Genomic DNA, 24,481 nt, shown 5'->3' on the forward strand with positions numbered 1-24,481 from the left:
TGTAAAACTCCAGATGTCCAGGCTGTGCCTCAAACTCCGTAGCTCACAACAGCTGAGCTGCAACCCAAGCATCAATATTTTTGTGGACCAGTGCTGTGGCACAGAGCATAAAACTGCCTCTGGCGATGCCAGCATCCTATATGAGCTTCGGTTCAAGTCTCAGCTGCTCCATTTCTGATCCAGCTCCCTGCTAATGGTCTGGGAAAGCAGCAGAAGGTGGCCCAAGCATTTGGGACCCTGCCACCCATGTGAGAGACCTGGAAGAAGCTTTTGGCTCCTGGCTTTGGCCTGGCCCAGCACCGGCTGCTGTGGCCATCTGGGGCATGAATCAGCAGATGGAAGATCTTTCTCTCTCTGTCACTCCTTCTCTCTTTTAACTCTGACTTGCAAGTAAATAAATACATCTAAAAAGAAAAATACGTGTTTTCCTGCCTACCACCTAATCCCAGCAAATACTCATTAACACTGATATTATTGTTATGGTTGCTGTTGGTGGTGGTGGCGGTAGCAGGGTTCAGATGAACTTTGCTTGGGCTTGGAGCTCTCCTGAGTATGCACTTCCCAGTGTAGTCCCGCCGAGCTCTTTGGCTAAACCAGGAACGGCTCTCCCAGTCTATCCCTATTCTTCTCTCTGCTCACCTCTCCGCCCTTTGCCTTTCCCACGCTTCATGCACACCCCCTGCTCTTTGACCTCGCGGGGCCTTATTTCTGGCTTTGCTTTTGGCCTCTAGCTCTATAAGCCCCACACTCCTGGTTTGATTTCTTCACTTCGCAACTCAGATGCAGTGACCACTCATTTTGTCATTTTCATGGAATCCCTTGCTTCCTGTGGACCCCCACCCTGCCCTAAAGCCAACGTCTGCTTTTCATCCTGCCAAATACTTCCAGGAAAACCCAGGCCTACACTGACCAGCTTCACAACATGCTCAGCTGGTCCTCACGGACGGAGAGAGGCCAGGATTGAACCCTTTACCTTGGTCCCCAAGCTTGGTTCTTGTCGGGACTTGGCTTATTTAATTGCTTCACATCCACCTAATTGCCAAGCTCAAAACTCACTCCCCAATCCTCATCCTTACTCAGGCCTCCACCCCACATGCCCAAATGACTTTCAACCACTTTCTTTTCTGCGCTTCAAATCCATCCCAATTTCTGTCATGCCTGCCTTCCTCTCCTATGCGGGTGCAGGGCCCAAGCACTTGGGCCATCCTCCACTGCCTTCCCAGGCCACAGCAGAGAGCTGGACTGGAAGAGGAGCAACCGGGACAGAATCTGGTGCCCTAACCGGGACTAGAACCCGGGGTGCCGGCGCCGCAGGCAGAGGATTAGCCTAGTGAGCCGCGGCACCAGCCCCTTCCTTACATCGAGAAGGCTAGGTTGTCAGCCTTAATCCCAGCCTTTCGAATCCTCTGCAGCAGTTTGATTACACAGTTTGGTCCTCGATCTCATCCTACCTTTAACTATATACTCATGTTTTTGCCTGGTATCTTTTCTAAAGATGGACTGAATCACCATTTTCCTATACATATTTGATGACTCCCTGAAATGCAAACCCTTAGCAATGCAACAGGTCTACACTCTGGGCCTGTGTTGTCCAATATGGTAGCCGCTGGCCGTGAGTGACTATAGAGATTGGTTACAACTGAATGAAAGGGAAATGCAGTTCCTTGGTCACACTGACCACATCTCAGGAGCTCCTGAGCCATAGAAGCGTCCTCAGCTCCTTGAAATAAACCAAATGAGGAGCCTTCTGTGCTCCCCTCTCTGGAGCCTGGTCATTGTCTCATTATCTTGTCATTGTTTGAGGAGGGGGCTTCCTCTACTACTCCCCTGAGCCCCTCAAGGATACTGAGTGCCTGCATCCAGGTCATCTTTGTGCCCTCGGTTTTTATAGCACCTGACATAAGGAGACACCCATTTATTTCTCTTTCTTTCCCCTCAGTTACTGTTCTTGGGAAGTTAAGCAGGAAGAAACTGTACGATCCTCATTTTGTATCTTGATCTAAAAAGCAGAATGGGAGAACCTGCCATGGGTGCCCTCTCTCCAAATACTGACTTGAGTGGGTCTCTGAGATTGGATCCTCCATCGGCTCACCCTCCCTTCGAAGATCACACTCAATTCTTGTCTTTGAGAACCACAGGGAAACAGTCTGGTGAGAGCCACTGTTGTACCAGCTGATTTAAATGGAAATGTTTTCCCCAGATAAATGCGTGCTAAATAATACACCAGCTCTCCAGCCAAAGGGAAGTGACAGGCACTCTGTAAATAAAGGCTCTTAGTTGCTGGTAAAGAGCTGTAAAGTGGTTCAGAGCTGATGTTTGCTGACCAGCAAGAAGCGGCTTCACCTGCTTTATATAATTGTCACTGCAGCTTTGCCTGCTGTATATTAAAACTGCATCTCATAGACCCAAATGTCACATCCGATAGACCATCCAGCATGGGCTATGCCACCGCTTTCTGTAATTGTTTTTGACAACCAGCCATCACATTGCCCATCTCTTCAGAGGCTGGCTGGGCCAGAATCCTTAGGCTGGGTCAGTTCTGACACCATGTGGGCTAGAAAAGGGACACTGGCAGGGGACGTGAAAAGGGAGGACAAGAGGAGAGCCCTGATAACCACAGGAGTGAGGGTCTGGACACAATTCCCAAGGAAGTTTCTACTTTCTCCAGGTTAACACAGGTTTTTCACGTTCGGTTGGATCACGTTAGAAAATCTCCGTTATAGGAACATCCTGGCCCAAGAGCCCATGTGTCCTGAGCCCAGCTGTCTGTCCAGCTGGGGTCTGGAGAGAGGGTAACAGAGCTCTGTAGAAAGGTGGAGGATGGAGTGATGTACAGACCAGAGTTCATGGTAATGAAAATCAAGGGTGTGGCACTGGCAAGAAATCTACGTAGCTATCATTCGAGTGGAGCTAAATTTGTTTCCCAAAACGAAAAAAGTAACCTGGAATCCCTGTTGTCCCCTGTCATTCCAATCCTCGCAGAGCCTGGTCATGCCAAATGCCCAGATTTATGGTAACAAGAGTCTCTGAGGCTGGGCCTCCTAGCCAGAGGTGTGCACTGGGAGGGTGTGTCGACGGCCATCATGGGACCACCGCCGCTGGCAGGTCAGAAGGTGACCAGAGGGTCACAAACAAGGATAAGTGGAGAGCAGCGAGGGGATGCAAACACGGAGGGGCATCACCTGGGCGTCAGGATTTCGGCGTGTGACTGTGGGCAGGGAAACGGAACTCCACATGACAGCAGTGTGCAGTGTGTGCACCAAGGGAAGCTCCTCTTTCTTTTCTTTAGAAGAAAAATAAGCTCCCTGGCTCTACATCCCCTGCCAAACTTTATGATTCTTGCTTATCCCTGTGCTAGAAGGCATTGAAGGAGGCTTTTGAGCACTGGCGAAGGGAAGCCTCTCTGTCCCTTTGGCCGACACAAGGAATCTGAGAGGCAGGACAGGGGTTATGCGAGCTGGGAGAAGCACTTGTGTCAGAGGCAAGTGCAACCAAAGGATACACGGACATTTTGACCCATAGACCCTGGCAACCCTGATGCCTGGATTAGGGGTACAAGGCACAGAGAGGAGAGAAAAGGAGTGTTTCTTGCTCCTCCTGCCTCCTCCACCTCCTGCTGCTTCCACTTCTGTCCACGGCACGTGCTCGCCACTCCCCAGGAGAGGAGGCATGCCTAATCTGGCTTGTGGCACTGGTTTTGTTACCATGAAAACCGGTTGTACCTTAAAGTAGCACATGTGAGTCACCTGGGATCTTGTTAGAAGGTAGATTCTGACCCAAAACTCCAGGCTGGGCCATGAGGCTCTCCCTAGCCAGCAAGCTCCCCCCAGGTGATGCTGATCCTGAGGTGAGGTGGAGGGTCATGTCATGAGGGGCCAGGGCTTAAGTGGGGGGGACCAAATGCCAGGTTGCCTCTTTCTCCTCCTGGAAGGCCGTCTCGGTGTGCTATTGAACCCCTTCTCACCTGGCCTGCCTGGGACTCTGGACTCTGCCTCCTCGGGCAGCTGGAAGGACCAGCTCTGGGCTCCTCCTGGGGCCTGGACTTGCTACATCTTCCCGCAGGCACAGCTGAGCAAGGGGATACCATGATTTAGGACTTGGGGAGAGGAGAGGACCGTAGAGTAGAGAGATCGCGAATCGACTTCTGGCTGTATCAGTATTGTCAGCAGCAGGGCAAGGGCATTTTACAGGCACCACCACATGGGAGGTCCTCCCCGAAGATCCCACCTTTCTCAGTCCCCAGTGCACAACCATTTGTTTCCAGACAGCTTCTCCAAGAACCGCTTTGCACTACCAGTCTGCTCAGCCTCCAGTATGGCTGCAGCTGCCTCCAGTGTCGAGGCCTCTCTCTCTCTCTCTCTTTCACTTTCAAAGTCACACCCCAGGGCCCTTCTTTCACGGGCAAACTCTAGTCCAGAACTGGTGAAAGGTAGAAAACGCGCGAGGAAGAGGATTCTGGGAACTACTGTTCCTGGCTTTGCTACAAGGCTGAGCACACGCTAGGAGGAGGTTGACAAGGGATCATGGAGCATACAACAACCCTAGGCTGCACGATGGAGCTGAGCTTCCAGAACGCTCTGCATACGGACCAGGGTGGTCAGACACTTGCCCTGCTCTCCTAAAACGTTGCTTTGCATCCCGGTAGCATCAGTCCTCATGGCTGTGCCCCTTCAGCCTTCTATCCGGGAATGCTAGGATTCAGGCCCCAGCAGGGAGACACACTGGCAGCCATCCGGTAGACCCTGCATGACGACCAGCCTACAGTTCCCAGGAAGCCCACACGGAGGCGTCACTCAGAGGGACAGGCCATGCGGCCCATCCTGCCAGGTCCTGATGGTGAAGTCGTTTGTTTGGACGATTCTGCTGCGCAGCCTCTCTGACACTCCTGGATGACATCTTTACTGATAACCACCTGCCCACAGTCCCAGAGCAAATGACAGGAAAGAATGGGGGCAGAGCAGAAAACAGATGTGTGTCAGTCAAGGCTGCTGTGCCTCCCCCGGGAAAATGCGCACGCTGACAAGGAGCTCCTCCTGCTAAGCGACTCTGGGTGTCCATACAAACCCCACTTGCCAGACACACACACCCCGTGGTGAGCAGAGTCTTACACAGAGCCCTAAAAATAGCGAAGCTTGACATCCCATCCCAGCACAGTGGCAAACATACATGTGAGGTCTTTTAAGAATACATGAAAAATGTGTAGTATGAAGAAAAAAAAAAAAAAGCATGGATGGATTTCAATGTTTTGCACCCAAATAACATTATCTTTTAGTTCCATTTTTCCACGAACTGCTTGAAGTCCCCTTGTACACTGGCAGAAAATGCTAGAATTGTGCAGCATCTTTTCAGGGCTCTGACATTTACTCGGCGGCCCTGGTCGCAAAGCCACGGTTTGGGGTGACTGAGGGGGCTGGCCACTTAAAGGCTTGTTTATTCTAAGGCAAGGCGACCTAACGTGTTGGCGGGGGGTGGGGGAGGGGGTGAGCCATCTCAGGTCCATGTCCTGGGACAGCAGAAGGGGTAGCAGACGCCCTTTGAAAGCAACCACAGGTTTTACTGCTAGGCAGGCTGATGTGAGCCTCTTTGAATTACTGAGTGAAGGATATCCCTCTTGCCAGTCCCTGTCCCCCACAGGCACAGCAAAGAAGTATTACAGGCTGTCCTTACCTTGGGAATTCGCCTGCAAGACCCCGATGCTGTCATCAAACTGCATAGATTTGATGTTGAGTGACGCCAAGATGCATTCCTTGTCCTGCAGCGAAGTATCATCAATATTATTCTGATTGGCTGACAGGATAACGCACATGTCACAGAGGTTGATGTTGACAGCCCTTAAATCAGCCCGACTTAATGGCGTACCCTTTGGCATACAGGAAAGAAAGGGAGAAAGAAGCCAAAGTGAGAGGGAGAGAGAGGAGAGGGAAGGAGGGGAAAAAAAAAAAAAAACAAATTAAAGATTGAGCCGGAGCTTTGGGAAATTATTTAACAAGTATCTTTTTTTATGCCTTGACATTAAGCTGGCCTAACTACATTCCAGGGAATAGGGACTGTGTGCTAATCTAAAGGGTAGTCAGTGCTGATGGCAGCGTTTCAGCCTTGCTCTCAGTACTCAATCAAGCTATTACTAACAAACGCAGGAGAGGAGTCATGCCAGGGCCCTACATCTTCTTCCTGCCTGGAAATTGTCTTGATTTAAGTCACTGTCCTGTGGCAACCTCTGGCTTTCAGAATGCGGCGAGGGGGTGGGTTTGCAATGCCTGTTTATTTAATGCCAGGTCGCTTCTGTCTCCGGCAAAAGACAACAGTTCCATCTGAAATTTCCAAGGCAGCCAGGGGGAAATCGCCATTGAGCAGGGAGAGGGGTGAGGTGGGGGTGGAAAGCTCTGCTCAGTTTGGAGGCTTGGGGAGGGAGTGGAATTAATGTGCACCTTGCAAAGGGGAGATGCAAAAGAGTTAAGCTTCAGGTCATACAATGTTACAATACATTTTCAGTAAGAAAAAAAATACAAGGGGACTGCCTAACTATTCCACAATATAGGAATGACTAAATATACTGGGGTACTTCAAAAAGTTTGTGGAAAATGGTTTTAAAAGACAAATGCATTTTGGTGCAAAAAAAAAAAAAAGTTGAAATCCATGCATCAGAGGGAGCCTCCAAAAATTCACAAAAATAAATATTTTGGAAAAAAATACTATGCATAGTTTTTTTAATTGCACCAAAATAAACTTACCTTTCAAGACCACTTTCCTACAAGCTTTCTGAAACACCCTCGTGCTACCAGACATGTCCACAGTGGAAAAGCGTCACCAAGAAAGCGGCTGAGCACATGTTCCTGCTAGCCATCAAGCATTTCAAAGAAGAAGAGGGGAAAAAAAGGTCCTAGGACAATTCAAAAAGAATTGTTTCATTTATGTGGGGGAAAAAAAAAACCTCACAAATAAAGCCATCCATTTATAATTGTATGTAAATTCCGAGAGAAAGCACAGGAAAACACACACTAGACTATTACCAGTAATTACCTCTGGGGAAGGGGATAAGGATGGAGAAAGTGAAGGAGGAAGTTTCCCTTTGACTTTATATATTTCTGTATTATTTGAATATTTTATAACAAGGATGTACTTTTATATTACTGGTATAATTAAAAATAAATAAGCCAGTAAACAGATTTTTTTTTTTAATGCCACAACAAAAGATAATGAAAAAATACCCAGCTCGGGGTAGTAATGGCAGACAATCCAGGGATGTAACCACAGGTAAACCTGCACAGAGGTGCAAGGACAGGGCCATGACCTGCACGAGCTCTCTGTCCTCAAGAGGGATTGCAGCAGAGAGAACCAGGACAGACACCCCATGTCAGAGCTTGCCAGCGGCCACGCAGCATCATTCGGGATTCCCAGGGGCCAAGAGCCTCCTGGGTCACCAACCAGACTTGAGCTTTTGCTTTGCCAGCCTGGGGACCTGTGTCACCTTCAACTCACTGACCACGTGGCCAACTGCTTCTGCATATCTTCCTCTCACCCCTGTTCCTAGGGAAGTGACTTTGAGAGACCATGACCTGTCTGAAGATATGGAACCCACTGATCCTATTGTATGACTGGTGGTGGTCATGATGCCATTCCCAGACTCCAAACTAATGCTGGAAACTGTAGCTGTGGAGGGAGGCGCCTGTAGTGCTGTGGGTTCTGGGAGACACAGGTTCCAGGCTGTGGAGCAGTACCTTTCAAGACAGGGAGGAGAATATTCTCTCCTCATAGTACAAAATAATTCTGATCAACTTCCTGAATCATTCTGCCAGTGTATAAGCTCCAAGTGCCTACATCCATATTCTTTTAATTTTCACCTTGTAGGGACTCCAGCAGTAATTGTGATATAGGACGTTCCCTGTGCAGTCATAGACACGTGATTCCAAACCATAAGAAATACAAATGACATACACAGGAGCCTCTTGAGTTTCTCTGGACTGGCCCTATCTGTAGGATACTGTTTAAACAGTGACATATGTGATGGCATAGATGAGGGCCCGTTTTGTACAAATCTCTTGTGCTTATGTATGTCAGATTTTTGGAGGGTTTGAAAAGGACCTGGAAATAGGAGAGTTCAATCACTCATATGAAGGCAGGAATGTGTACAAGAGCAGGGAGAAGGAAGCACATCCACATATACAACATGCATATACATGTACAAAAAGCATCACCCACACTTACATACAGACATACGCACACATACACACAGACTCAAATATCCATCTAAAATAATAAGCTCTTCATAAAGGGACTGTTAGTGGTTAGGGAACCACATGGAGGAGTGTATAGGAAGATAATAATCAAATCTATCATATTTCTGAAATTAGCCAACTATGCATATATTTATGCTTTGCTTTGTGCTTGCCTGTTGGTTCCTAGGTGACTATTTTTGCCTAGTGCATGGGTTTCTAAGGCAGTAGGTTTTGGGCCCTGCATCGAGGAGAGCTCTGACATTTTCCTTTAAATATTTATTATGTACCTACTGTGCACTATGCAAAGACGAGCGGTGGCCACTAATGAGTACTATCTGAGGACAGAGCCTCATGTCTTCTCTAACAAACTACAACACTTGACTGCTTTCCCCGCTTTTCTGGGGTTATGGAAGCTCATGATAGAAATAACAGATGTGGCTTCCTAAGAGTGGAGAAACTCAGACCTCTTGACATGTAAAAAAAAAAAAAAGAAAAGTTTCTATGTTTTACAGATACGAACTTATGAGAAAAATGTCCGAAGGATAAATGATGTTTGCGTGATTTGTGACATGGAAAACAGTGTCAAGCACTTAAGTGAATACCCTTTCTGTAATTTGTGGGAAAGACATTGACTATGATTAGGAATTGATTAGCTATATTGTGTCCTATATGCTCACACTAAATTGTGGAGTCTCAAACTGTTCCTTTTAGATTGAGGTCCTTCTGTTTTGCAATCAAGAACATCACATGCATATAGTGTACACACACAGAGACATACACACAGTGGCCTGGAAACACTGCCAGGTTTCTGAATGAATGGCGATAGGGCCTGGCTTACAGTAGGGATTGGCTACAGCCAAGATAAAGAACTCTGTTGTTTACACTTACTAAGTCAAAAATACAAGGTGGTACAGATCAAAGCCTCCCTATGCCTTAATAGGACAGCAGAATGCTTCAAATAGATCTACAAGCAATTTCTTTCTATAACCATCGCAATATTGCAATGTTCTACAGTTGGGATAGGAGAGAGGGAGAGTATCTAGACACAGATACGGTCAATACACCTGGTATCAGTTAAACTTCACCCTTCCCAAGGGGCTGAACTTGGTGGTAAATTCATCCTAATAGAGTCTCCCAGGATTTGGACTTTCCTATTCAGAGCAGAGGGGAGGACCGGGTCCTCAGACCCACATCCAGATGGAGAAGCCGAGGTATGATCAAAGCTGCCACAAGGACGTCCCTCTGGGATTGTCTTTTGGGAACGAGCAGAAGGGCGTCAATGATGTGACCTTGGACTTACAGGCAATATGGACACTTTGGGGAAGTTGTGAAGCGTCTCCCATTCCCGCTTGAGGTACTCAATGGAGCCCACAAACACAATGTGCTTGAGCTCGTGGTAATGGAAGTTGCTGGCACGGAGCGGCATCACCAGGTTCCGGAGACCGATCAGGGCTGAGCTGACGTCGCCGAAGATACAGACCACCACGTGGCCACTGAGGACAGTCATGGCGGCTTCGCTCCGCGTCTGTGGCAGGAAGATGGGAGTGAGCGCTAGGGAGAAGACTCCAGAGGGTTGCATAAGGAGGAAAAAAGATCGCTTGTGCCAGAGACCAAGGAAACAGTGCTAGGTGCTTCCTACGTGCTATTGTTTTTTTATTTTATCAATGTTATTTACACGCATATACCATAAAGTACTATATTGATAGAAAAAATGTAAGCACAAACCCACACCTATACTCACCACTTCTTTGATAAAGACACAGCTTCCATGCACGTGAGTCCATTTTCTATACTGATTTGCAGAGGGAAGATGAATGGTTATGTTATTTAAGGAGGAAAGTCTTGGTTTATCAATGTGAACTTGTTGATAACGTGAAAGGCCTATCTATCTGAGCTTTTTTGCAGTGATGACGATGAAATGCTCCGATTCCGATGCTGGTCTCAGCTAGAGAAGTTCGAGTTTTCCGTTCCAGACTTACCAGTGAGCTGCAACAGAACGTCAGCAGGTAGAACACAACATCTAAAGCCCGGGGCTGAAAATCGAGGCCTACAGCCTAACATGGCCCACTGCAGGCTTCTGTGCGTTGTAAACTAAAGATGTTTTTTTGAAGATGTATTTATTTGAGAGGCAGAGTTACAGAGAGAGAGAAGGCGAGACAGAGAGAGAGAGAGAGCTTCCATCTGCTGGTTCACTCCCCAAATGGCTGCAACAGCCAGAGCTGGGCTGATCTGAAGCCAGGAGCCAGGAGTTCCTTCTGGGTTTCCCATGAGAGTGCTGGGGCCCGAGCACTTGGGCCATCCTCCACTGCTTTCCCAGGCCATAGCAGAGAGCTGGATTGGAACAGGAGCAGCCAGGACATGAACCGGTGCCCATATGGGATGGTGGCACCACAGGTGGAGGCCTAAACTACTATACCACAGCACCAGCCCCCCAAAAATGATTTTTATACTTCTAAATGGTTGGAAAAAAATGAAAAATTATTTCACATTATCTGAAAAGACTAGAATTCAAAATCCAATAAAGTTTTATTAGGACACAGCCAAGCTCACTCATTTAGGTACTGAACATGACTGCTTTCAGGTTATAACAGCAGAGTTGATTAGTTGTGCCTGAGATCTTAAAGCCACAAAACCTAAATTATTCACCGTATGCCACTTTATAGACAAACAATGCTGACCTGGTCCAATGAGGGTCCACCTTGTATAAGCCATTTAGAGAAAGGCCCTCCTCTCCTCAATGACCATTAAAAGGGTCTAAAGAAAGATCAGTAAGAGCAACAGGTCAACTCCAAGTCCGTATTTCCGAAGGACACAAAAGAAACTACAGAGTCACTCTCTTTAGAGAAGGAACCCAGGCAGTGTGAGTGGCTCCCTGCTACTGCTGGCCCTGATGTTCACCATGCTACAGAAGTAGAGAACAGCACAAGGATGCCAGCTGTCAGCCTGTCTCTGCCTCTCCTTCTGGTCCAGTGCCTCCTGCCTCACCTCCCCTCCTCCCTGCCCACCCACCGCATGCCTGCATGGAACCGTGTGGCTTACAACGCTTCAGGGAAGGCATATTAATGTCCACTGCACACATCAAACCCTGCTTGATTTAATTCCTAGAATTGACCGGTGTATTGATTGTTTAAATGCCAATTTTGCAATTCACTACAATGTCAGGGTTATTACAGTAACCCCCAAGGAGAGCAGGAAGCTAGCGCTCATTCCCTGATCGTTAGAATAAAGCAAGGCTGTCACCATTATTGGTTTCCTTGTGTAACAGCACAGGGCAAGCTGAGACACAGGCTAAAAGAAACGTCTTATAAACTGTGACCAAAGAGGCTGCCCAGGGGAGCTCACACAATCTATCACCACTCCGTGGAGAAGACATGGAGTTAGTTATCTGGGCTGCATGGAATTGGGAATGCCTGGGTACTACCAGCAGAGAGTCAACCAGCATGCCACATTCTGCACTGGGCCTCCTAATTATTTTTAATTGGCCAAGTCACTTGAGAGGCTGACTCCCTTCAAAAAGCTGGAGAACTACAAACTGGGTCTAGAGTTGAAGCTGGAAACCCAAAACGGGGAGATGGAAAAGTCACACCATTTAACAGAGTGGGTTGGAAACAGATGCTGATCCCAGGAGCTTAGAACAGGGACTCAACACATCAATCCTCAGACCAGCTGCAAAAACATCACCTGGAGAACCTTGTAGGATCCTGATGCCTGCACCTCTGCCCTGGAGAGCCCGATTCTGCCAGGTCTAAAACCCACTAGAGAAACTACTCGTGTGCTTCTCTACCCATCCTCCAAGGAGCTGGGCCCTCACAGCCTCAAATCTCTTTGAAGTGCAACTTGTTTGCCTCTGATGGGAGTTGCTGAGCTACTTAAACATAGATGGTCCTTTTCTTCTAGGTTTGAACACCACTTTTGCCTCACACTCACATTCACATCTTCTTTCCAATTAGATGATCATTTCTTTCTAAGACTGGGACCATCTCTTATATACTCAGATCCCCAAAGCAGTTAGTGTCCTGTGCCCAGTGGGTATGTAATACCTCAAAGCATCTCCACGTGGCCCTTTCTACAATTCTCATCTCTACTCCAACATCATTTGGCAGAGGGCTTATCACACTGGCTCAACAGTACCTGCCAGTCTCTTTCTAGTTTAAGACCCTGGTTTATTTTCCTCATAGCACTTCGTCAATGCAAGTTGAGAATTTCTTATCCAAAGCACTTGGGACTAAACCTATTTTGGATTTCAGATTTTTTTGTATTTTGAAATATTTGCATATGATATATCTTGGGGATGGGACTCAAGTTTAAACAAGCAGTTCATTTATGTTTCATATATACCTTATACACTTAGTCTGAAAGTAATTTTATACAATAGCTCTAGTGCACCTGCATTTGGACTGGGTCCTGTTCACTTAAGGTCAGATGTGGAACTTTCTACTTGTGGTGTCATGTTAGTTTCCGGTTTTCCAGCATTTCAGACACCAGATTTCTGAACGAGGGATGTTCAACGTGTATTTGGAATATATCACATATTCATTTGCCTACCTGGAGATCTCTTTGCTCCCACTAGAGTACAGCTCTACAATAGCACTCAGTAGGGCTTGTATCTCTAACAACAAGAACGCTGCCTAGCATTTATAATGGGCTTCTCATAAATAGTTTGTAAAGGATGCTATTTTTCAGATGAATTTGTTTAAACTCTTTCCCAATGGAAAGATGTTGATCGGATGTCCGTTAGCAAGTGCTCCTCAGGAATATCAAAGCAAATCATTACAACCTTGGGTATCAGATTGGGCACTCCACCTATGACCTACCACAGGTGGGTAACAGCTAAGCTTATGTCACCAGAGCAACAGCGTAGTGGACAGAACACCACAAGGTAAATACACAGAGCAGCGTTGTGGTTAGAACTTCTTGTACTCCTCATATATTGGACAATGAGTATTGAGAATTCTGACTTTCTGTGCCTTTGTCTGCAATTTTGACACCTCAGAGAGAGCCTCCAGCATGAGGCTGTATCGGTTGTCATGCTTGCCTATAATTAAGTTGAAAAAAATATATACACTTGGATAAAAACAGAGGGGGAACTTGCTGGATTAGAGTACAAAGCCACTGTGGCGATCTGGCCCCATTCTTATTTAGTGAAGGGAGTCCCGTCATCAGAAATGGTCAACTTCCCTGGCTGGCGAACAAGGAAGCCCACAGCAGTCTGAGGATTAGAAACACTAAGGAGAGGAACCTTCCCTGTGACCTTCCTTGATTATTAATCCATTTTCATGGATTAGCAAAACAATCCACTCTAGGAAAGCCGACACTGGCATTAAAACCTAAAGCTGTTAATATGACAAAGGTAGAGAGCAGGATGCAGTGTTAGCTCTGCTGATGTTCCTGGGACAGGAAGAAGCCCATTGCTGAGGTGGGGACGTTCGGGAGCCAACAACAAAACAAGATCCTGACCTTCCCAAGGTGGACCAGAGTTCACCGTCATTGTCAGCAAATGCACTTGTCTGTCCACACCATATGCTAAGAAGGCAGCACCCAGACTTCGTCATGGCTTTTAATAATGATGAGAATAATAACAGCTAACTTTATAGAAGCATATGTCAGATTGCAACCCTGTAAGTTAGGATCATTCTTATCTCATCTTACAAATAAAAGAAATATGTGAAAAAAAAGTCAAGCAACATGCCCAAGGCCATGGGCTCACATGACAAAGGCAAGTTCTGATTCCAGAGCCCGGACTCAAGAATTCCCATGATGCCTTTTACACAGCACCTGACCACTCGCTATTGTAATGAATCAATAAATATTCATGGATTGAAAATTCTACTCACAGCTCATATTCTAATCAGAGTTCTATCTGCTTCAGTCTCTGGCCAGGGACTATATCATGCCCACTATTCAGTTAACACAACCTCATTGCTAGCACATGTAGCTGTGGCATCATTCCCAGGTTCCTCACTCACCAGGATGACTTTCTCTATCTCCTTGGGTGCACACCAATGAAACATCCCCGTGGAGTCATACTTCTTCACGTTGGAGTCCATGTTGTCAATCTGATCATTGCCAGGAATTAACAAGGGGTCGTGTCTGGGAAGGAAAGGACAGGAAAACTTAAGTGGAAAACGTGATAAATTATAAATGCAAAGTGTCCCCTGAGTTCCCCTTCAGAGGGGATGAAAGATGCAAAAGAAGTGGCTGTCACTGAAGAGTTTTGTGGAGTTTTGTTTTGGTTTGGTTTTTTGCTTACAGAATCTATCCTTTGAAAGACAACAGCCCTAAACCACCCCCACTCATCTGGAAGTACAGGTGACCTTTGTCAGGCAGTCACCGTTCTTCTGCTTCTCTTTCCCTAAATATTCTTCAGCCACATCATTTCATGGACTCAGTCTAGCTTTTGATGGGGCTCTCTTGCTCCCTGGACTCTTGCTTGACCAACTATCCAATTTTTCCAGAACACACACACGCACACATACACACACGCATGCACACACACACACGCATGCACACGCTCACCAAAGGGTTGCTATTAGCATTGGCAATGAAGAGGAAACAATAGGAATAGAGCCTCATGCTGACTGACTGGTGTGGGGATGGAAAGCCAATTATTCACTCTTTCTGACTACAACTTCTGACGCGATGCTCTTCGCAGTAAAAGCTTTAACAGGCTGCTCTTTAAATATTTTAGCAATTTGCCCAATCAGATTTTGCTCTCTCCGGCTGAAGCCCTTTAAAGATTCAGCAGCGTGCCACTTCAGAGCAGACTGACTACCAAATGCCCACATCTGGGATACATGATTTCAATACTAAACACCACCCTCTCTCCTTGCCTTGACAACTGTATTTTCACTAACCACCCAATGACACCTCCCCCTCCACCAGCATCTCCACCTTCTCCTCCCAACTGCAGCGTTTCTTGGATGAGAGCCTCAGCCCAGGAGCATCTTAATAAACTTGTCGCAAACTCACAGGGCTACATTTACCCTCTCGTGATGTGTTTATGGGAAGAAAAGGAAGACACTTCCATAGTGGCCCCCTTCCCAGGGGTTGGTGGAGCCTCACTGACATGACAGCCTTAAGAATTACCACAGAAGCAGGCACATCTGACAAGCTTCAAATCAACGCTTGCATCTTGGGTCCTATTCACTGCCCACGGTGGTCTTAGCACTGCACTGTTGGGGGAGGTCGCTGTGGCTTTCTGCACTGACCACATACAATGAGGACCCTGCCAGGCACACCTAACTATGGAGCTTTCTTCCCCCACATAATATTTGTTAACCAAGGTAGGAAATATAAGTAGGTGGGGAGGGCATTTGACCTAGAGGCTAAGATGCCTGTGTTCCATATAGGAGTGCTGGGGTTCAAGTCCTGCTTCTGGCTCCTGACTCCAGCTTCCTGCTAATGCACACCCTACGCGATGGCCCAAGTGATTGGGTTCCTGCCACCCACTGGGGAAATCTGGGTCCCCTGTTCCCACCTTCAGTCCTAGGTGCTGCAGGCATTTGAAGAGTGAACCAGCAGATAGGAGCATTCTCTCTCCCTCTCTCTCAAGTCAATACATTTTTAAAAAATAGTGAAAATAATATAGATTCAAACTCCAAAAGTTTATTATAAAGTGATTTTACCTATTAAATGACCCATTTCAAAGAATCAAAAGGTGATATTCACATACTATGTTATATTTCTCCCTCTGAATTTTTTTTTAAGATTTTATTTGAAAGGCAGACTTACACACACACACACACACACACAGAGAGAGAGAGAGAGAGAGAGAGAGAGATCTTCCATGCCCTGGTTCACTCCCCAAATAGCCACAATAGCTGGGCCAGGCTGAAGCCAGGAGCCAAGAGCTTCTTCTGCACATGGATACAGGGGCCCAAGGACTTGGAACATCTTCCACTGCTTTCCCAGGCCATAAGCACAGAGCTGGATTGGAAGAGGAGCAGCTGGGACACAAATTGGCACCCATATGGATGCCAGCACCACAGCACCACAGGCAGAGGCTTAGCCCCCTAATGCCACAGCGTTGGCCCCATCCCCTGAAATTTTTATATTTCTCATTTATATGTCCAGGACATGGAGATTGGGACAGTAGTGTCTCTGACATGGTCTCAGACCTGGAGTTAAGCTTTTATTTATTTATTTAAGATTTATTTATTTGAAAGTCAAAGTTAGAGAGAGGCAGAGTTGGAGAGAGAGAGAGAGATCTTCTATCCACTGGTTCACACCCCAAATGGCTGCCTACGGCCAGGGTTGCGCCAGGGCAAAGCCAGGAGCTAGGAGCTTTTTCTGGGTCTCGCACATGGGTGGCAGGATCCCAAGCACTTGGATCATCCTCCATTGCTTTTCCCGGGTGCATTAACAAAGAACTGGATTGGAAGTGGAGCAGCCACTTGAACAAGCACCCATATAGAATGCTGACATTGTAGGCAGAGGCTTTACCCACTGCACCACAATGCCAGCTCCAGGAGTTAACCTTTTAAATACCTACTGTGACCCACCCCCCACCCCCAAATGTTCCCCACCCTCTCATAAAGTGGGAAAAACTCTGACTTCATTTAATTATTCTGGATAATTTGCTTTGAAGCTATACTAGTTGCCAGCTTCCATGGGAGACCATCCTCCAAGGTTATCCTCAACACACATGCTAGATTACTCCAGGAACTGCCATGTCTAACACCCACCAACTCAGAGCAGCATCTCAATGGCTGGGTGGTTTGGGGGTTTTAGGGTATTGTAAAACACTTGGCCATCTTTCAAATACTGAACTGGGACAAAAATGCTAAAATAAAAAGGAAGTTGCTGATAACAGATTAGGGTAAGGGAAAAGTTTGAGCCTTGAGTTTTGGTTTTTATCTTTGAAGAATCTCTAGTAGCTCTATAGAAACCTAGTCTCCAGGATAGGTAGCTAGACAAAAGCCACCATAGAGAAGAGGTTTGAGAAAATAAACAAAATGAATACTTTCCAGCCCCTGAAGAACATATTTCAGTTGCAAGAGGCTGTTAATAATGTTGCCCTGAAGATACTGAGCCAGACTTATTCTCTCTCACCCTGCTTGTCTAGTGGAGAGAAAGTGTTATGTCTGGTAGAGTGGAGACCTATCCCTAGTATTTTCTGTATTTAGGTCTTAGCTAGGACTACATTCACATAGTATCTGCAAACAAGCAAATGATACAGCAAGCTGGTGAAAATTCCTGTTAGAAGATACATGTCTTGGGGCCAATGCTGTGGCATAGCGGGTAAAGCTGTTTCCTGCAATGCCAGCATCTGATATGGACACCGGTTCTAGTCCCAGCTACTCCATTTATCATCCAGCTCTCTGCTATGGCCCCAGGAAAGAAGTAGAACATGGCCCAAGTCCTTGGGCCCCTGAACCTATGTAGGAGACCTGGAAGAAGCTCCTGGCTCCTGGGTTCAGATGGGTGCAGCTCCGACCACTGCAGCAAATTGTAGAGTGAACCAGTGGATGGAGGGTCTCTCTCTCTCTCTTCTCTCTCTGTGTAACTCTGACTTTTAAATAAATAAATGAATCTTAAAGAAGAAGATACATGTCCTGGGAAGGACTCATTCCTTGGGCATAACGACCTGCAATCCTCATTGTAGAAAAGTAAATAAGTAAGTTTGATGATCAATTGCCATTTGGTAAAAAGTACAAAAAAAAAAAAAAAAGCTAAGGTCATGGGGCTGGTGCTGTGGTGCAGTGGGTTAATGCCCTGACCTGAAGCACCTGCATCCCATGTGGGTGCCGGTTCAAGACCCGGCTGCTCCACTTCCATCCAGCTCTCTGCTGTGGCCTGGGAAGGCAGTGGAAGATGGCCCAGGTCCTTGGGTCCCTTCACCCACATGGGAGACCTGGAGAAAGCTCCTGGCTCCTGCCTTCAGATCGGCGCAGCTCAGGCCATTGCAGCCAACTGGGGAGTGAACCATTGGATGGAAGACCTCTCTCTCTCTCTCTCTCTCTCTCTGCCTCTCCTCTCACTGTGTGGCTCTGATTTTCAAATAAATAAATAAATCTTAAAAAAAAAAACCAGCTAAGGTCATGCTTTGTTACCTGTGTTGGGGAGCTGAAGAAGACACTAGTCTTGATTGTCATGACTGGCACTGGGACACACAGCAGTGTCCAGGAAGTCTCAGAAGCACGCCAGTCTACACTCTGCTCCCCACAAATCTCTCAGCCTAGCCTGCATAATGTGAATATGCAACATCCAGGACTCCCCCCAAAGGGTCTCATCTGTGGAACATCAACAATCTTCCGCACAAAGACATTTCTTTTTCTGACCAGCCACAGTATCTGGAACTCCAATTTTGGTTTCTTGAATCAGTAAAGCAATCAATCAGCACAAATCCTCTATTCTAAGCCAGGAATGGAGGGACTGTAATGATTAAGATAGAGTCCATTGTCAAAGAGAAGGGCACCATGTAACAGAAGAAAGCAAAGATAAATCAATAGTTATGATATACTGTGGTAGGTGCATAAGCAAAGTAAGGTCCTAGGTGGTACAAGGATACCACAAAAGATGCTGCTCATTGCCCAACTGAGTCCCATCAAGGAAGACTTTAAAGAAGGTAGCATTTGGCCTGAGCCATGAAATGTAAAGAGGAACCTCTTTAAATTTTAGTATTGATCCATCAGTAGCCATTTTGGGCCCCTCAGAGAACTGAGATCCCAATAAAAAAGGCCAAGTAATGACATCCAAAAGCTTGGTTGGAAATGTCACATATGGAACTGCCTTGTCTAGGTGTAAGAGACTTGGACCAGGTCTATAAGAAGTTTTCAGGGATGCACTGGCAATCACCAAATGGCAGGTGGATTCCACTGGTTCCGCAGGATCAACTGTGGACAACTCTAGAAATTCTGTATGAGTTCAGAGAAAAAGAAACACATTTCCAAAAAAGGAAGAATGCTGTAAAAAAAATGGACAGCTTTCAAAAATGAAATGAGTTGTTTCCCAAGACCATGGATTTCCTACTATTTGAGACACTTCAGAAGAGCTAGAGCTATAGAGATTTCACCATTAATGTTGAGTGTGCCTTGAAGATCTTGAAGGTTTGAAGTAGTGTGTTCTCACTGAGCAGAGAAGTAGCTGGAAGGATTCTGGAAGTGTTGGACCACTGTTGGGCATTCAAAAGCCTGGGTATACTGAGTACATGAAGAAAGACTGTTGGAGCAAAGATGGGAGATAAGAAACACAGGCAATGGATGACTTCATCATTGCATCAGAGGCCAGCTCTATTTTGCATTCACTGTCTTCCACTATGTAGGAAGAAGCTTAGAATATGATTCATTCCAGAAACATGGAGTTGGTAATTACTTCAGTACAGCCAGGATACGTTTCTTTACCATTTATGTTTCTGTATGTCAAGCATCTGGGGTTGGCTTATGCTTCAAGGAGATCTCTGACATAGGTGGAGAGTGAAGAGTCAGTTATCCACATGAATGGCTGCTGACAAATTAAGGTTTGGGCTACTGTAAGAAAATCCCAAGCATTTCTGATTGAGCACACCAATCAATGTTGCTATGACCTGGGGAGACCCAGAGCGATTAGGCAGCCTGTTGTACATGCAAAGAAGGATCATCAGAAACCTCCCTGAAGAAGGCAAGCCAACATCATCAGTTTACAAAATCCCAAGAACTTCATTCAAAGGCTCTCAGAGAACTCCATAAAGACCACTTAGCTGCAACCAAGGGTTTATACTACATTTTGCCTTTCATTTCATAATGATTCCCTGTATTTTTTCAACTCATACAGTAATTCCCAACTCCCCTAAAATGCACCATCATTAATTCAAAGCTCATTTGTCATGAAGCAGCCAATGTGGATGCCTTATTTTAAAGCAAAAATAACTCCATTAGGTGATGGATACCTGATATATCACTGTGAAAAACCGAATCATGGGGCCGGCACCATGGCTCACTTGGTTAATCCTCCACCTGTGGCACCAGCATCCCATGTGGGCGCCAGGTTCTAGTTCCTGTTGCTCCTCTTCCAGTCCAGCTCTCTGCTGTGGTCTGGGAGGGCAGTAGAACATGGCCCAAGTGCTTGGGCCCCTGCAACTGCATGGGAGACCAGGAAGAAGCTCCTGGCTCCTGACTTTGAATCGGCACAGCGCCGGCCGTAGCAGCCATTTGGGGGGTGAACCAACAGAAGGAAGACCTTTCTCTCTGTCTCTCTCTCTCTCTCTCACTGTCTATAACTCTACCTGTCAAATTAAAAAAAAAAAAACTGAATCATGTCCCACATTCAAAATTTGTATGTTGAAGTCCTAAGCTACAGTAGCTCAGAACACGATTGTATTTTGAGATATGCTTTTAAAAAAGGTAATTAAGCTAAAATGAGGTGGCCTTTTAAAAGAAAAATTTGACAGACATGAACAGAGGGAAAGCCATGTAAAGATCCGGGAAGAAGACAGAGACCCACAAGTCAGGGAGCAAGACCTGGAACAGATCTTTCCTTCATGACACTCAGGAGGAACCAACCATGTTGAGACCTTGATTTTGGACTTTTGGCCTCCACAGCTGAGGACATAAATTTCTATTATTTAAGACATGGCATCTATGGTACTTTGTTACCGCATTTTGTGCAAATTTACAAAATAAGGAAACTAGGATCCAGGGTATTAGAGAGTCCTCAGTGGATGGTTCTGGTTGCCCTTCTTGAATGGTTTTAATAACACTCTAGGGGCTGGTGCTCTGGTGCAGTAGGTTAATCCTCCACCTGTGGTACCAGCACCCAATAGGACGCCAGTTCTAGTCCCGGCTGCTCCTCTTCTGATCCAGCTCTCTGCTGTGGCCTGGGAAAGCAGTAAAAGATGGCCCAAGTGCTTGGGCCCCTGCACCCATATGGGAGGCCCAGAAGAAGCTCCTGGATGCTGGCTTTGGATTGGCCCAGTTCCAGCCATTGTGGCCACTTGGAGAGTGAACTAGTGGGTGAAAGACCTTTCTTTCTGTCTTTCCCTCTCTCTGTCTGTAACTCTGCCTCTCAAGTAAATAAATAAAATCTTAAAAAATGAGAGAGAATTAACCTTCAAAGGAGGAATTTTGGAATTGAAACAACTGAGGGCAGGAAACAACCCTTTCCTTAGTGACAACATAACACACTGGTTAAGTGCACTAGCTCCAGAACCAAAATGCCAATTTTCCAATCTTGCCTCACCTACTACTTGCCATGTTGTATCTTGCTCAGGTTCTGTTCTTTATCTATAAAGTGGGAATATTCAATATCATTACTCAATGGATTGCATTTGAGGATTTCATGATTACAGACATGCTATACCTTGAATATAGATCATGCCACAGAACAGGTCCCAAGAAATGTTAACCACTAGCATTATCATTCTTTATGCTTATCTCAGGATCTACTCATATCCTAGCCCTGGTTAGGATGAAAGTAGACAGGAAAGGCAGTTCAGTCCACCAATAATGATCTGTTATATCTGCTACTGCCTCTACAGCTGCTCCACGTTGGGCAGCCAACATGACCTGAACCCTGGCAAATGCTGCCGCACTAAAACTCTTGCCTACATTTTATGAATTACCCATCACAATAATCCTTGTATGTAAGTTCTATTATTATCAACCCCTGGGTGTAGACAAGAAACAGGGCGGTGAGCTAATTGGCTCAGATGGCCCAGCAAGTTGGAGGAGAGCAAGGCTTTTGTGGAAAGGTCTTTATGTCTGGAAGCCAGTACTGCTGGGCCCCTGACCTGCACCCTCCACCTGTCCCTTCTCCATCAGAGCGCCCCAAGCCACAGTGCTCTAAGCTGCAAGGAAAGAGAAACCAGTGTTGCAGGCATTTATGAAATGCACAGCTTGCATGAATAAATAGTAGAAAATTTCCCATGAGCCCTTGTCAAGACAATGTGCTACGGAGAGGCTCAGTACGCAATTAAGGCTGGGTGAGTCTTTGTCATGTCCCAAATATCCGAAGGCTTAGTCTAGGAATACCTACTTTTTTATAACAGAGAAGCCCCAGTGAGTTAAATTTTTCATACCAATGCTCCTTGCATCTCAGCTCACATCTCCAACATCCACAGCTAGAAATTAAGCATGCCTGACTTCAGATAAAGAATCAAAGATCTCTGTTTGGGGGTTTGCAGAGCAAAGACTGCCACTTGCCATCAATTAATCTCAGGAAGTGAATTAAATGCCTGCCATAGCAGGAGCACAAAAAGCCTGCCTTGAAGACAACAGCCTAGAGCTAAACCACAAATCCCCTTCCTAGCAAACCTGCTGCAAGGAAGCCAGTATTATATTTTAAAGAGCACAGTTCTTACAGGACAATACAGCAAACCTCATGTGTCCTATGGCACTGGGTTCAGTGTTGGACTTTGGAAATGTACACTAAAATGCAAGTAACCAACCAACCACAGCTATGAAAGAGCAAAGCTACAAATGCGTTTGAGGATTGCACGCTTTCCTCAGCTTCGTTTGCAGGACCTCATGCCGCATCCCGTTCTAAGGTCTTGTCAGTCACTGCAAGCACCCCCCTAGCTCAAAGCCAATTCTTCCGTGGAGCCAAGGTCTCAGCCCTCTCCAGGGAGTCCATCATGGCATACTGGTTGACTTGCGTGTCTGTTGTATCAGGCACTGTAGTGGGGATAGCTGAGCACTTCTGAGACCTGCCAGCAAGGCGGAAGTGTTTCACCAACACTGGCATCGACTTCCCTTCCTGGGAGCACTTGGAGCGGGATGAGCTGTCCCTTCAGGGATAACATTTTTTTTTTTAATTTTTGACAGGCAGAGTGGACAGTAGAGGGAGATAGAGAGAAAGGTCTTCCTTTTTGCCGTTGGTTCACCCTCCAATGGCTGCCGCGGTAGGCGCGCTGCAGCCGGCGCACCGCGCTGTTCCGATGGCAGGAGCCAGGTGCTTCTCCTGGTCTCCCATGGGGTGCAGGGCCCAAGAACTTGGGCCATCCTCCACTGCACTCCCTGGCCACAGCAGAGAGCTGGCCTGGAAGAGGGGCAACCGGGACAGAATCCGGCGCCCCAACCGGGACTAGAACCCGGTGTGCCGGTGCCGCAAGGCGGAAGATTAGCCTACTGAGCCGCGGCGCCGGCCAGAGATAACAATTTGCATGTCTTTTTCATGGGAAACATCCAGCGCCAGGGCCAGAAAAGACCTGCACCATCATCATGTCTGGCTCTGCCAAGGCAACCGCCGGTGGGACTCCAAATTCAAGAAATCCATAGAAGGCTAATTTTTAACTTGATAATTTTGCATGGTCAACAAATGAAGTGACAACTAGCCTCTGGCAGATAAAAATGTTCCCCGCACCTGCTAGACAGTGAGCTGCTTCTAATTTTCTCCTCCATGGATTTTCAGAACTCATTGGAAGCCATGGTAGACACTCAATAAACAACCAAACTACTGTAAGGAGCTGATGCATGATCTCTGGTCTCTGAACACCCCTGACACAGTCAGCAGAAACTCACCAGACCTTCTGCAGACACCAGAAAATGCACCTGGTGACAACCCGTTCACTTTGATATACTGTGACAATGTGTTTTAGACTCCTGCCTTGGTTTTCACTTACAGGGGCTACATTGGAATCGGGATGTAACAGCATCAGGACTGTAAGTGAAGACTGTCTGGAGTCCGCATGGAGCCTGCGGCTGGAAGTCATGAGCAGACAAGACCCAGGTATAAGGCTGATGGTGATAGACACAGATGATTCTAATGAGGCAGCTCTTTAGTGCTCCAGTGTAAAGTCTGATCACTTCTGAGAGGTGGGCACCTACACCTTCATGTTTCTCTCTTATAAGTGGTTGTTCTCAAAGGCTGCACTGTCCACCGCCAGCTCTATCAGGATCACCAGGGAACCTGATAGAAAATGCTGATTCAGAGCCTCTGCCCAGATCTACTGAACCATATACGGCAGGGTGTGGCACAGTGCCAACAAGAGACATTTTTAACAAAGCCCTCTAGGGTCAGAATCAGGCACATGCTAAGGTTTGAGAACCACCTCCAAACAATGTTGTCCAAGAGGAGCACCCAGGCGGCAATGGTATCCACTGTCAGCAGCACCCAGGCTGCAAGGCTACACTTCTACTCAGTAAGGTTTGGACCAGACTGGGCTGAAGCAAGTCAGGTGCCCAGGGTGTAAAACACAAGGAGGAGCCTCACCCTAGTCCTGGCCCTGCTATTCGAATGAAGAGTTACCAGCCTGGTAGCAAAGGTGCTTCCAAGTTGCCTATCCTAAGCTTGTGGATATGGTTGCTGGGGTTGTGTCAGTACTTGATGGGAATTATCAGCCTGGATGCAAT

At 46.6% G+C, this 24,481-nt stretch overlaps 1 protein-coding gene across 3 annotated transcripts in view; it reads right to left on the bottom strand.

The window, feature by feature from the left end:
* The window catches only part of KCNMA1 (potassium calcium-activated channel subfamily M alpha 1), a 782,784-nt gene that overhangs the window by 62,681 nt on the left and 695,622 nt on the right, over nt 1-24,481 (bottom strand). For all 3 annotated transcript variants that reach the window (XM_062214106.1, XM_062214104.1, XM_062214105.1), the window contains exons 20-22: nt 14,183-14,306; nt 9,517-9,741; nt 5,668-5,860 (exon numbers count right to left, since the gene is read on the bottom strand). In XM_062214106.1, the coding sequence (XP_062070090.1) occupies nt 5,668-5,860; nt 9,517-9,741; nt 14,183-14,306 (542 nt within the window). The remainder of the gene's footprint in view (nt 1-5,667; nt 5,861-9,516; nt 9,742-14,182; nt 14,307-24,481) is intronic.

This window comes from Lepus europaeus, chromosome 17, assembly GCF_033115175.1.
Source record: "Lepus europaeus isolate LE1 chromosome 17, mLepTim1.pri, whole genome shotgun sequence".
Classification (NCBI taxonomy): Eukaryota; Metazoa; Chordata; class Mammalia; order Lagomorpha; family Leporidae; genus Lepus; species Lepus europaeus.